Raw genomic sequence first — 15,305 nt, forward strand, 5'->3', positions numbered from 1 at the left:
TAGTTAAGATAGTTGATGCACTAAAAATTGCTAAAGAGGTGATATTAGAAAGGCTGGCTGTACCTAAAGTCACCGGGACTGAATGGGATGCATCCAAAGATGCTGAGGGAAGTAAGGGTGGAAAATGTAGAGGTTCTTGCCATAATGTTCCAATCCTCCTTGGTTACACGGATGGTGCCAGAGGACTGGAGAATTGAAAATGTTACACCCATAGGAACAAACAGCAACAAAGGACTTGGGAGCAGAAGTAGGCCATTCAGCCCTTTGAGCCTGCTCCACCATTCAATAAGATCATGGCTGATCTGGTTGTGCTCTCAACTCCACTTTGCTGTCTGCTCCCCATAACCCTTGTTCCAAAAGGTTGTAAGGATAAACCCAGAAACTACAGGCCAGTCACATTAACCTCGGTGATGGAAAATCTTTTAGAATCTGGGACACATAGATGTATAGACTAATTAAGGAAATTCAGAATGGATTTGTTAAAGGCAAATGTTTACTTGATTGAGTTTTTTGATGAGGTAAAAAACAAGTTTAAGGATGGTCAGTATGAACTTCCAAAAGACATTTGATAAAGTGCCACATAAAAGGCTTGCTAGAAAAGTTGAAACCTATGGAATAAAAGGGGCAGTAGCAGCATGGATGTGAAGTTTGCTGAGTTACAGGAAGCAGAGAGTAGTGGTGAATGGTTGTTTCTCAGACTCGTGGGAGGTATAATGTGGTGTTCTCCGGGGGTTGATACTCGGATCACTCCTTTTTTTGAAATATATTAATGACCTAGATTTGGGTGTATAGGGCACAATTTCAAAATTTGCAGATGACACAAAACTTGGAAGCATAGTGAACTGTGAGGTGGATAGAGAAGTGCGTTGTACTAAACTAAAGGGCACAGTTCTAAAGGGGTGGCAGGAACAGAGCGACCTGGGGGACGGGGGTGGGGGAATATGTGAACAAATTGTTAAAGGTAGCAGGGCAAGTTGAGAAAGTGGTTACAAACACACAGTAGGGGCTCTTGGGTTTTATAAATAGAGCCATAGGCCCGAATTTTCCATCCCCGTTGCTGTTGGGCGTCATGGTGGGCATGAGCGGACAATGTGGCGGGAAGGCCAAAAATCGGCTTCACAACGTCTTGAAACCAGTTTGCGATCGTCCGCTCCACCTGTCAATAGCGGACCATGTTTCCTGCTGCCCGACATCAGGAACGTCATTTTAATACATCTACAGATCATTATAAGCCCTGCTAGCCGAAATCACCCCCCACGCAGGATCATCCAAGCATGTCTGACGTGCTTCACAACAGCATTTAAAAGGTGTGCACCTGGTGAGCTGAACTTCAAGGGGAACTCAGAGGTGAGTGCACACTAACGTTGCACAGCGCTCCTGAGGGTTGCCTGTTCGACTTCAAGGTTGAGGCGCCACATGTTCAGGCGAGGGCACAGACAAATCGCTATTTCCCAGCTGGCTGACAGCGCGGTGCTGGGGCAAGAGCTGCACTGTAGTTGGGGTGAGTTGCGGGGGGTGCAAGGGCTGCATTGTGTCTGAGGTGAGTTGGGGGGGCAAGGCAGCCCAGTCTGATGGTGGTGCACAAGCATATGCAAGGGGTGGGTGGGTGGTGGAGAGAAGCGGCCACGCATTAGGGAAACCTGCTATAAAGTGACCTTTCCTCCGCAGCTGAGCAGCTGAGACAGTGCAGGCACAGCCACGTTGACATTCTTGGAATTGGGCTCTTGCTTATCTGCCCGCTCAAGCAATGCAGAGGCATGAAAGTGCCACCAAATGCCCCATCTCGGGCTCAGACTACAAAGCGTTTTACTGGACTGCAGAACAATTGGACGACTGGGCACGTTGTACCAACCCCTTGCAAGATCATCATTCGGGTTTGAATCAGTATTCCCCATGGTTCAGGCTAACAGGGCAGCCTTGCAGTGCAGGTACCTGAGCTAAGAGCACAGCATGCAGTCCAATGGGCAAAGCTGCCGCCAATCGGTCAGGTGGAGTGGGGCAGAGGTGGGTGGGGTCGGGCAGCTATGCAGCGCACTAAACTCTGGCCATCTAAGTGGTGGTCAGCACTCTCTGGGATGCATTAAGGGGCCTTCAGACTTAACTAAGAGAGGTTCTTAGTACACCCATGCATCTCTCTCTTTCATCCTGCAGGAGGAGTACACCAGGAGCATGGAGCCTGGTGAACTAGCTGTATGCCTCATGGCTTACAGAGAGTGAAGACGAAAGAGAAGGGAGCGACAGAAGCGCCTAGCTAGACAGAGGGATGAGTAACACCCTCTGGAAGAAGGGGCAGCTGGAGCTCCTGCCACTGGTTGGCGCCTAGCTAGACCCCAGGTCTACAGACGGTGCTTCGCATTCCTGCAGATGACCAAGAACCAGTGTCGCAGAAGACTGTGCATGTTCAAGGAACTGGTCGGTCACATCTGCCACCTCCTGCAGGATTTGGCGCCACAGGGACATGGAGGGCATCCACTGCCAGTGGCCGTGAAAGTGACTGCAGTGCTCAATTTTTACGCCAGTGGCTCCTTTCAGGGCTCCACAGGTGACCTCTGTGGGATATCGCAAGCCTCCACACACAAATGCATCCAAGACGCCATATTTGCAAAGGCACACAACTTTGTCCATTTCACCTGGGATCAGGAAAGCCAGGATGCAAGAGCGCTGGGATTTGCCCAGATCTCAGGTTTCCCACAGGTGCAGAGTGCCATCGACTACACTCAGATCTCCATGGTAATAACCAGTCAACTACGCCAACCACAAGGGCTTCCACTCGCTGAATGTGCAGCTGGTGTGCGACCACCACAAACTTATCCTGCAGGTCTGCGCACGGTTCCCAGGGACCGTCCACGACACCTACATTCTCAATAGGTCACAGATCCCTTACGTCTTCCAGGGTCCAGAGAGGCTGCAGGGTTGGCTCCTCAGGGACAAGGGCTACTCGCAAAGGACATGGCTGATGATGGCTGTGTGGCAGCCTCAGAGTGCAGCTGAGAGAATGTACAACGAGGCTCATTCTGCAACTCGCACCTTGGTGGAGCAAAACCACTGCAATGTTGAAAATGAGGTTCCAATGCCTGGACCGGTCTGGTGGAACCCTGCAATACAGTCCACAGAGGGTGTCACGCATTGGCATTGCCTGCTGCACCCTTCACAACCTGGCACTGCAACAGGGAGATGAACTGGCTGAGGAGTAGATGGAGGAGCTGCAAGTCTCCTCCGATGAGGAGGATGTTGACAGAGATGAGAGTGAGGAGCAAAAACAGAATTACCTGGAAAAACTCAGCAAGTCTGGCAGCATCGGCGGAGAAGAAATCAGTTAACGTTTCGAGTTTTTGTTTTGGATTTCCAGCATCCGCAGTAGCTTTTAGCTTTTTGTTTTTATGAGAGTGAGGAGGATGACGGTGATGAGGCCATCGCACTAGCCAAATGAGGTAGGCGCACTGGGAAGGCCCTCATAGCTGCTGGATTTGTGGAGGATGATGATGACATGCAGTGAGGAGGCACCGTGATCCTCATATTGCATCTGTGAACGCTTGGCTCCTGTCTGGCTGGTGGCAGCGCACATTATCCCCTGTGATAAGGCTCCTGTCATGGGGACACAGCGGATGCCCACAGTCCCTACATTCCAGGAGGACGATGACAACATGCAGTGGGGACACTCCATAGATTCTCACATAGCTTATTTGAATGCCTGACTCCTGTTTGGCCAATGCCAGATTGTTTGTGCTCTGTAAACAGTGTCATATTATGTAGATTCAGCATGTAAACTTTAACTTCTCCTGATCCTATGGCATGAGCTGAACCCTTCAGGACCATGCTGTCACCAGACACAGATGCTGATGAAATGGGGGGCCAGCCATGCCTCGAAGGTGCTGGGAGCACACAGGGAGAATGACAGAACTCTGTGCTGCCAGCCCAGGACATTCTGGCAGCAATGATAAGCCCCATCGGGGTGCAGACATGACGATGTGACCAATGACAGTGAAGGCACACCAACAGTGTGCTGGGAAGGTTGCACAAAGCGCAGGGGAGAGGCCCTGGACTGAGACACCTGCCTTTATCTTGTGCAGGGACCAAGGTTTCACATTTGAGTGACATGAATAATGCTAACCAGAACAAGGAGCCATTGGCATAGAGTCAGTCTTGTAAGTTTATTTACAATAGTGAACATTATGTACAAGTGATTAACACCTGGGCCCATGCTGTGCAACTACAGCTTCTTAACCCTGCCGCTATGCCTTGGAGCTTCCCCAACACCCACAGCAGAGGTGGAGACAGCCTGCTGACTGCTACATCCTGTCCATGATGACCTTGATGGGCATCCTCTGGAGGGCCGAGACCTGGAGGAGCCCCGGCCTGCTTTTGGAGTCCTGCTGTGTGGCTGTGCCACCCTCCATGGCCTGTGGAGCTGGAGCTGCTGGAGTCACAGGAAGAGGGGATTTGGATGGGCCGGACACTTGCGGAGTCACCTGGGTCCCAGGGTGTGTACCTGCTGATCCTCCTCCCTAAGGGTGCCTAAGGGCCCCTGGCTAACTCCTTGAGGAGAAGGGGTAGCTGGAGTGAGATCGTGCTGTCCTGCGTCCCTCTTGCATGGACACTGTTGGAGGCCAACTATGGCGTCAGCGGTGGAGTTCAGCCTGTGCAGCAGTGCAAGACCAATGTCCTGGACCAAGGTCTCTATGGCTGCCACCATCATACCAGTGTTGACCTTGGTACATTGGCATGCCGGCGCTATCACCTCAGACTGAAGGCAGGCAGACTCCTCCGTCGTGCCTTGCAATCGGAGGAGTGCAGCAGACATCCCTTCCTGATGTTCCTGAGCTTGCCTTTGCAGCTCCAGCAACCGAGGTATGATAAGCTCAGGGGCGCCTCACCTAACATAGACTCAGCAGATTTCTGGCTTCCAGCTATTCTCGAATGCTGGAAACCTGGGAACTATCTGCCGCCGCCTGCTGTGGAACAGACAGCGCGATGTGCTCACCAGATTGTGACCCCGAGGCTTTGCTAAAGCTAGGTCCCACTGAGGTGTGTGTCTCCGCCCTGGTGGAGGATGTGGGTGAGCACTGCTCCTCATTGAGGGTGTCATCGGATTCTTCTTCTGAGGTTTCTTCGGGGCTTGACTCGAGGACCTGGGTCGTGGTCCCCCTCAGCTGTTTCCAAGATGTGCCTGCAAAAGCAAGGCGAGATAATTAGTGCATAGCATGGACTGCGGTACAGGGGAAGTGACTCACAGCATGGTTGTCTGACAAATGTTGCACTGCTGGGTCCTCACTTGCTGAGCACCACCAATCTCACCGTCAGCACAGGAAAAGTCCAGATCGTCGTCGGCCAACTGGATGACTCTATTTTCAAAGTCTGTGAGGACCTTGGTGTGGGGCATTCCTCCACCAGTCTGTGACCTCTCCCTTTTGTTGTGTGCCAGCTTGTCCTGCATGAATAGAGATGGAGAAAGTGAAAGCAGGATGCCTGCTAGGCTAGATAATAAGGATGCCTGGCATGCATGGGCGGATGAGTGGTGCCATCGACAGGATGAAGACATGATCCACAGACAGATGAAGGTATGTGTGAGAGAGTGAATGGTAATGTCCCTTGAACTGGCAGTGAATGAGATCACTGTGGAAGTGTGATGGGTTTGTGAGTGTGTGAGCTGGGAGTGATGAGAAGAGTGACTTATCCTGGCGGAATGGAGATCATTCATTCTCTTCCTGCACTGAATGGCCGACCTCTTTTGCAGGACGTTGGTGCTGACCACCGTTGCCATGCCTACCTTGCAGGATTGGTTACCTTGCTTGCTGGCCTTCGCCCAGAGTGGGGGTAGAGGACATCAAGGCGGGCCTCCACTGTGCCCAGTAGGTGCTCGACGGAGGCATCGCTGAATTTGGGGCAGCATGTTTCCTCCCTTTGGCAGCCATCAGTTCCCAGCAGATTCCTATCCCTTGAAGAGTGCTAGCTCTGTGCAGGGGCGGCCTTTAAATATGGCGTCCGATTTACTGAAGGCCTGAGATGACAGCGGGGTGGGTGAATCAGAGGATACACCGCCAGTGAGCCGGTGTGTTTCCCGGGAATGCATAATGAATGAGGCGGAATGGGACGATATAGTGCAAAAACCCGCCATTGCGGCCAGTGGGGTAAAACATTCTTTTCCCTCCTGCTTAGTGCAAATCTGGGATGATTCCGCCTGTAGAGTACAAAAGCAAGAAAGTTATGGTGAACCTTTATAAAACAATGGTCAGCCTCACCTCAAGTGCTGTGTCAAATTCTGGGCACTGCATTTTAGGAAGGATGTGAAGGCTTTAGTGATGATGCAGAGAAAATTTATGAGAATGGTTCCAGAGATGAGGAACTTCAGTTACGTGAATAGATTGATAGAATGTGGGGCTGTTCTCCTTAGAGAATGTTGAGAGAAAATTTGATAGAGGTGTTCAAAATTCTGAGGAATCTTGACAGAGTAGTTGGAGAGATACTGTTCCCATTGGCAGAAGGGTCAAGAACCAAAGGACACAGATTTAAAATGATTGGCAAAAGAATCAAAGGCAACATGAGGAAAAACTGTTTTATGCAACAAGTGGTTAGAATTAGGAATGTACTGCCTAAAAGGATGGTGGAAGTAGATTTAGTCGGCTTCCAGAAGGAATTGGAAAAGTACTTGAAGAGAAAAAATTTGCAGGGCTAAGGGGTAGGCATGGGTGACTGGGACTAGCTAAGCTGCTTTTGCAGCTGATGATTGCACAATGTTCAGCACCATTTGCGGCTCCTCAGATACTGAAGCAGTCCATGTTCAAACGCATAATGAATGAGGTGGAATGGGACGATATGGTGCAAAAACAATATCCAGGCTTGGGCTGACAAGTGGCAAGTAACATTCACGCCACACAAATGCCAGGCAATGACCATCTCCAGCAAGAGAGAATCTAACCATCGTCCCTTGACATTCAATGGAATTGCCATCGCTGAATCCCCCACTATCAACATCCTGGGGGTTACCATTGATCAGGAGCTGAACTGGGCTAGCCATACAAATACTGTGGTTATGAGAGCAGGTCAAAGGTTAGGAATCCAGTGGCAAGTAACTCACCTCCTGACCCCCCAAAGCCTGTGTGCCATCTCCAAGGCACAAGTCAGGAGTGTGATAGAATATTCTCCACTTGCCTGGATGAGTGCAGTTCCAACAACATTCAAGAAGCTTGATACCATCCAGGACAAAGCAGCCATAAACATCCACTCTCTCCACCATCGTGGACAGTGGCAGCAGTGTGTACCATCTACAAGATGCACTGCAGGAACTCACCAACGCTCCTTAGGCAGCACCTTCCAAATCCACGATCACTACCATCTAGAAGGACAAGGGCAGCAGACACATGGGGACATGACCACCTGGAAGTTCACCTCCAAGCCACTCATCATCCTGACTTGGAAATATATCACTGTTCCTTCACCGTCGCTGGGTCAAAATCCTGGAACTTCATCCCTAACTGCCCACACCACATGGACAGCATCAGTTCAAACTCTTTCGAGTTATCAACAGTCACAGATTGCAACTCTTTCGAGTACAATCACAGTTCTTGGTTTCCGGGAGTGGGACATGAACCCACAACCCTCTGATTCAAAGGCGAGGGTGCTATGAACTGAGCAGAAGGTAGCTCACCATCACCTTCTCAAGGGTAATTAGGGATAGGCAATAAATACTGGCTTAGCCTACGATGCCCACATCCCCTGAATGAATAAAAAAAATTGGAAATGTGTGTATTCTTCCTGCCCACCATATTAGGGCCTTAATAGTTTGAACAGTGCCAGGAGGGGGACCAATTTCTAGGCTCAATTGTCAGCAGCATACAAGTCAAGAATTGTAGGTGGCACAACTCGTCTCTCCAAGTCAGACTGCCATTTTAGGAGAGTATTGTGCGGTGGACTCCTGGCTATTAGGAGTTCATTTTACTGGTTACCTTATTTATTACATAAAACAGACTCTAATTCTGTTTCAATTGAGCCATCTAATATTGTACTTTGAATAGCTTCAGAGTTAGAGACTCAAACTAGCAAGTGCTTCAACTAACTACTGCCACTGCCTTGTTAAAACCCCTCTCCTGCAGCAGTTATTATATTACAGACTCAGTCAGCTGCTGTTGTTCTGCAGAGAAAAGTTTGACAGGAAAAGTATAAAAGAAAAATGGCATTTATCTTGCATTTTTTTCTTTTTTGAAAATTTTTTTTTAGTTTTAATTTTTATCTCTGTGGCAGATCAGATAGGAAACAGAAAGGTGAGTGTACAGGAGGAGGTTGGGAGACAATGAGAGTTCAGACAGCTGTTTCAATTCCTCCATCTCTTTCACCAAGCCAGCATGCAGTGAAAATGAGGTAGGCTCATGAAATATGAATACAGCCATTGGGTTTATCTGAAATCGGATCTGAATGACCGAAAAGTGGTAGAGGGTTTCATCCCAGTACCCTGTGCTGAATTCAATGAAAAGACTGTGCTCATCCACTGCACCAATGAAATCCAGAAAGTGTCAATTTTTTTTGACTGATTGTGCTCCTGTTAAGTACCTTGAAAACGTTTTACTACATTAAAAACATTTTATAAATGTAAGTTGTTTATCGTTTAGCTGTTGCTTCTATGATTCATTACAATCTGAGATAGCTGCTTGTTGAAAACTTCCTTGCCCTTTATTCTCTCCTCCTTCTACCAGTTCAACCATTAATATTATTATAACCCCACGGTATCACATGGTGCATTGGTGAATGTAACAGGTATGGATGGAAACCTGCTGCAGATAGATTACTGCAGTGAGGACTTTGATGGAAAAATATGGGACTGAAGACTTTATCCCAAGAGGATTGGAATTCAAAGGGAGGAAGTAGTCTTCAGTTCTGTATCGCATCGGTCAGACACCATCTGGAGTGCTGTATTCAGTTCAGGGCACCTTAGGACACATTGATCTTGGAAGGGTACAGTGCAGATTCAGCTTCAGTGATCCCAGAACTAACAGGATTAAATTAACTTGACTTGTATCCCTTTGAGTTTAGAAGATTGGAAATTATGAAAGAATTTGATAGGGTGAAGAAGAACTACTATTTCCTCTGGTGGAGAAACACAGAACAAAGGGTGACAATCTTAAAATTAGAGCCAGGTTCATACAGAGCAAAAACAGAAAACACTTTCACACAAAGGGTAGTAGAAATCTGGAACTCACTCTTCCAAATACCTCGGTCCAACTTAAGTTGTAAGACTGAGATTGACAGATTTTTGTTAGATGAGGATATTAAGGAAAAGGAGGGGCTTCAGTTTGTGACATGGCCTAGTTTAGGACCTCTTTGTGTGTCACTCCGCAACATATCATTTTCGTACATCTTATTACACAAATTGAAATGAAGGGAAATAAAATCAAGAGCAAGTGTTTCTCAGAAGCGGGTGTCAGCATTGTGCGGTATTTAAGGGATGTTATAAAGAATACCAACTGGCAGTCTATCTTCCTTCGTTGTCACTTGTCTTTTCCTTCTTGATTTTATGGGTTTCTTGCTTGTGTCTGCTCCGCCTGAATGAGACTCACTAGCTGCACACAGAAACGTTGCACTGAGAAGATGACCATCATAGTAACATCAGAACCTAACATAGCTAACCCTTTGAGCAATGCCAGCAGTTTGGTATCAAATATAACTCTGTTTATTAATGTTACAGGACACCAATTCATCTTATTATGCTGAATTGGTATCTGAAATTTCTGCATTACGAAAACTGGAAAAATTATTCAGATCTCAAAGGGTTCATTAGATTCATTTTCCAAAAGACCTCCAAAACACAGCAAGTCTTTGCCCACCATGTCCCAAACATATCTGCCGCTTATCTTCTCTGGAATATGCACAAAACAATTTTACATTTTTAAATAAAGCTGATGGAAGGAAATGGTGGGTCAGTGGGTCGACCTTTAAATTAAATGGTTAGAGTAGGACAGGGGACATAGCATTGAAACAGTAAAAATTCATTTTCGAACTGCTATCATTCACTCTTCCCAAAAGAGTGATCAAAATATGAAACAGACTTTCAGATAGAGAGGAGTAAATACTATAATTGGATAATGCAATAGGAGGGCATTTGAATAGATGAATGAATTCAGATCGGCTGAATGGCCTTCCTTATCCAAAACTACCTTGTGATCTCTGAAAAAGGGACAAGCTAGTTAGGCCTAGTGTTCCCAAATAGTCTACAATTCTCCCTCAAAGGCACAAAGAACAAGCCACAAGGGCCTTGTTCTCTGCTCTAGCGTGAAACAAATTTGCAAATATCACTTCATTATGTAAGAAGGTGGGGGCGGGCGAGGGAAGAGAAATCAGATAACTGCGGGACAGACAGTTTAACATCAGTGAGGAAGTTACTGGAATCTATCGTCAGGGACAGACAATTATAAGCTGATGAAAGAGAGCATGGATTTGAGAAAGGTAAATCATACTGTTTAATCCAGTTGAGTATTTTTAAGAGGCCATGAGTACGGTGGATAGGAGAGTGATTTGTCTGTATGCACTTTCAGAAGGAATTTGGTAAGGTTCCAGGCAAGAGATTATCAAAAATTAAAGCACATGGAATTGGAAGTAACCTTATCACTTTGATTAGCGATTGGTTAGGAGGTAGGAAATGAGAGTATGGATTATGGGACTGTTCTTTGATTGTGTGTTGTGACACATGTGGTGTTCCCCAGAATCTGTACAGGGGCCTCAGTTTTTCACCATATATAGTAATGACTTGGATGAAGAAATACAGAGTTGTATATCAGGGCTTGCAGATGAAGAGCCACAGTAAATGGTGTAGCTGGGAGCTGGATGTTGAAAAGGGCCATTTCTAGATTAACTGAGAGAGCAAAACTATGGCAGACACAGCTCAGTGTGAGATAGTGAGGTCATCCACTTTGGAATTGTAATTAGAATATTTTCTTAATGATGAAAAACTAGGAGCTGTGGAGGAATAAAGTGATTTATGTGTCCAAGTACATAAATCATTACAAGGTATTCCCAGGCACAAAAAGCAACCAAAAAAAGGGTGTGGAGGGGAGAAGAGGAATTTATTTTGCATTGTAATGAGTTTTCCACATTAGGAATAACACGTCTTTGTTATTCTAACAAGGCCTATTTTTTTTAAAAACACATATTCTAGACACAGATAGAAAGATACTGCCTGCAGTCCACAATCTACAGCACAAATTAATTGCTTAATTATCAAGAAATTGTGGAATTCGATTTTAAAAAAATGGCACTTTCTCACTTTGTTGAGTGGAACCAGTTTCTGCACTGACGCATCTGCCTGAAAGGAGCCACATTCCTTCTGCTGATATTTTTAGCAACAAAATACAAACAGGGTGATCTTGCACTGACTTTACTCCTAATGACATTTTCAAACAGAAGGAATTTTGCCCTCTAAATATCACTGCCTTCCACCCGTTCCATCAAATCCATTCCGCACCATTGGAACTTACCCAAACTGGTCAGGCTGCCATGGTAACCATTTCCCCCTTCAGTCACACTACTAAGGAAGTTGTTCTCAGAAAGCTTTGCTGACTTTCTAGTTGTTATATTCTGTTGGGGAGAAAACAAAATGCACAGAGGTGCCTTGAACAAGTGACTCCTCATCACAACAAGCCTTTACTGAATGACAACTCGCCCTAGGTTGATAGACTCAACTGACTTCCAAATGTTTTGCAGGGCTGTGAATATACCTAATATCAAATTTATTGAAGGAATGTTGTTACTTTTCTAAATATTTGTCATTGCAAGGGATTAATTTGCAGTTCCAGTTTTCCACAGTGAATGTGTAACACATGATTAATATTCAATGTACCCTGAAAAAAAACAGTCTCTGTATCAAAACAATAGGTTCAAATCCCCTTGGGGAACATTATCAATTCTGTTCACAACCACCCCCCCGCCCCCCACACCTCCTTAGTCCTTCCCCCACCTTCCCAGCTTTCTGTGTAATCTCAGTTTGTGTTTTCCCTGAGGATATTATTCTGCTGAGGACAGTTATAAGCAAGGTTTTGTGGTTAGGGGTAAGTCAGGAAGAGTGTGGGGAAGCTCTGTGGCGTGTGAAGAACCTGGAGAGGGTGGGAACATGAAGATTCTGCTGATTGTAATGACAGGGCTTCATTTTAATGAATCAATGCAGATTCCTGGCCATCAACTGTCCAGGTTGACTGCTTGGCCGGCAGGTGGAAGTTGAAAATTGCCGCAGGAGGCTGCAGCTGAGAAACCACAGGAAAGATATTAGGAGGTGTTTCAGATATCGGGGCTGTGATTGGGAGGTGTTTCAGAGATCGGTGGTGTGATTGGGAGGTGTTTCAGATATTGGGGCTGTGATTGGGAGGTGTTTCAGAGATCGGTGGTGTGATTGGGAGGTGTTTCAGATATTGGGGCTGTTATTGGGAGGTGTTTCAGATATTGGGGCTGTGACTGGGAGGTGTTTCAGAGATCGGTGGTGTGATTGGGAGGTGTTTCAGATATTGGGGCTGTGACTGGGAGGTGTTTCAGAGATCGGTGGTGTGATTGGGAGGTGTTTGAGATATCGGGGCTGTGATTGGGAGGTGTTTGAGATATCGGGGCTATGATTGGGAGGCTTTAAAAGATTTGGGTTGTGACCAACAGTGGGGGATGTTAATGGATCGCAGTCAGGATTTGGACAGGGGAGATGTTAAAGGATCGAGGTTGCAGTTGCGCATGGGGAGGTAGGGGCTGGGAAGGCTGAAGGCTTACATGTCTGGCCTGCCGGGGAGTGGTCCTGCTCTTCCTGGCTCACAAGGAGCTTAAAAACAAGTAAAATATTAAAACTTATTTAGTCCTTTTGTGACCAGTTGTTCCCTCTCACCGTGTTTCTTCTGCCTGGCAAAAGACTGTGAGAGATGGTGAGGTTAAAATTATACCACAGTGTCAATGACAGCATTAACTAGTCTAATTTGCAGCAGGAAAAATTTAAACAGCTGGAAATGAGGTCAGCTTGCTCAATCCCAATATTTTAACCTCTTCACCCTTGTTAATTCTGTGTCTCTCTCTCGCTTTCTCCACAGTTGCTGCCTGGCTGACTGAGATTTTGCAGCATTTTCTGTTTTTGTTTCAGTTACATGCATTACAGGAAGCAGCTCCATGAGAAGTGTGGAAATTGTCTTCATAATCACCATGGATGCCAACTTTAATCTGATAAGCAGGGCTGACAATAGTTTTCCTTGACTGAGCCCTGGACAAGATCAGGAGAAGTTAATTCCCAGCTTTCTTTGAGGATTTGTTCCCCTGACAAGCCTGGTAGTGGTTAGTTTTCTGATGTGAGGAGGGCCTGGGCGGTGGGTACTTGTTGGGTGACAAAGGGAACCTTTATTTACAATGATAAGCATAGGGACATCTTTAGGGGATATGATAGAGTAGATGTTATGTTACTGGCTGAGTAAACCAGACGCCAGGATTAATAATCCAGAGAACGAGGACTCAAATCCCTCCATAGCGTTTTGAGAATTTGATTTTAGTTCAATAAAAAGCTGCTGTCAGTAAGAGTAACCACAAAGCTGCCGAATTGTCATAAAAACCCAACTGGTTTACTAATGTCCTTCAAGGAGGAAACCTGCCTGCCTGGTCAGGCCAATACATGATTTCAGTCGGCGGTTAACTTTAAACTGCCCTATGAAGTGGCCTAGCAAGCCACTACTGTGTATTAAACCATTATTGGCAGTTCAAGAAGGCAGCCCTCCAGAACCTTGTCCCAGCATCTATGGAAGGGCAATAAATGTCAGCCATGTCACATCCCAAGGTGAATTTAAAAAACAAAATACCTGATGTTTCTACCAGTGATGAAACTAAACCCTTCTACGTTCAGCAGTCACCTTGGTCAGTGAAGTGCCATGTTACTGCATCCATAATTCTCCTCCTACTTCTATTTAGTTTTGCAAAATGGTTTTGGTTTCAGAGCAGTGAAAGGTGTTTAAGGAGCAGACTATACCAGGACGGTGGGCAAGCTTGAATCTGAAGGAGACATACAGACAGGCAGAGTTATATCTGAATAGAATAGCTATATTGAATTGAATATCTGAATTGTGAAAATGTAGGCAGTATTTTATACAGAGGTAGGCAGTAAATTTCATTTTTATTCAACTAATCACTAAACCTCATTTAAAATAAATGATTGCAACCTATAATGTTTCTTCAGCACAAAGAAAATCTGGGTCACTCTAAATGTTTCAAGTGATTTGATATCAATGAGAGCAGCCAGAAACAACACCATTGAGGGCCTTAGCATCACTTCGAAACTAGGAGATCATCATCTTAATCCATAGCAAACAGACCTTATTTCCTGCAAGAACAAAGTTCAGTCGGAGACTGAGCTCATATCCATCTTCATGGACTGTAGCTGATATGATCTGTCAGGGCACAAAGAACAGGCCAATTAATCCTGAAACAAGTAATCACTTTTTAAATTAGGGATGGGCAACAAATGTTGGCCTTGCCAGCGATGTCCACATCCCCATGAAAAAATAAAGATAAAATGAAACCATCATTCTTTTATAGAGTCAGCTGTGGCTCAATTGGTCGCTATCTTGCCTCTGAGTCAGGGGGTTGTGAATTCAATTCCCACTGCAGAGCTTTGAATACACCATCTAGGCTCATACTCCAATGCAGTATTAGAGGGAGTATTGCATTGTTGGAGGTGTTGTCTTTCCATTGAGACTTTAAACCGAGATCCTATCTGTCTTCTCAGGTGAATGAAAAACATTCCATGGCGCTCTCCATTCTCCCTGAGGAATTCTCCCTGATGTCCAGGCAAATATTTATTTCTCAACCAATATCATTGAAACAGATAACCTGTTCATTTTCATATTGCTTTTTGGGGAGCCTTGCTCTGTGCAAATTGGCTGTTGCTTCTCTACACTACAACAGCAACTACACTTAATTGACTAAGAAGCATTTTAGTACGTCTTGAGGTAGTGAAAGGTGCTAATTAAATGCAAATCTTCTTTTATGGGTCAATCAAATAAATCAGGTAAAGCCAATGAGGATGAGAAAATTATGAAGACCTTTTATTTCTCCAATTGTGCATTTCATAATTTCCCTTCCTTTTATATATCCCAATGAGATTGGTCCTCAACTCATTTCAAGGAGACCAAGTAGCACCTGCTTCACTCTTCCTCTCACCTCCTTCCCATCAAAGCATCTTGGCACTGTTTCAATGTGAATGTTGGCTGTGTGACTGTGACCATCAGTACTAGTGGGTGTTCTTTGTAAGATGCCCCTTTACTTTACATCCATAATCTACTGGATAGTATCAAAGTCACTCATCAGGGAAT

General features: G+C 45.7%; 1 protein-coding gene across 3 annotated transcripts in view; it reads right to left on the reverse strand.

The window, feature by feature from the left end:
* Nucleotides 1-15,305, reverse strand: part of dzank1 (double zinc ribbon and ankyrin repeat domains 1) — a 132,762-nt gene that overhangs the window by 15,329 nt on the left and 102,128 nt on the right. For all 3 annotated transcript variants that reach the window (XM_078556713.1, XM_078556712.1, XM_078556714.1), the window contains exons 15-17: nt 14,307-14,381; nt 11,463-11,562; nt 9,457-9,551 (exon numbers count right to left, since the gene is read on the reverse strand). In XM_078556713.1, coding sequence (XP_078412839.1) covers nt 9,457-9,551; nt 11,463-11,562; nt 14,307-14,381 — 270 coding nt within the window. The remainder of the gene's footprint in view (nt 1-9,456; nt 9,552-11,462; nt 11,563-14,306; nt 14,382-15,305) is intronic.

The sequence above is a fragment of the Cetorhinus maximus genome, chromosome 14, assembly GCF_964194155.1.
Source record: "Cetorhinus maximus chromosome 14, sCetMax3.hap1.1, whole genome shotgun sequence".
NCBI lineage: Eukaryota > Metazoa > Chordata > Chondrichthyes > Lamniformes > Cetorhinidae > Cetorhinus > Cetorhinus maximus.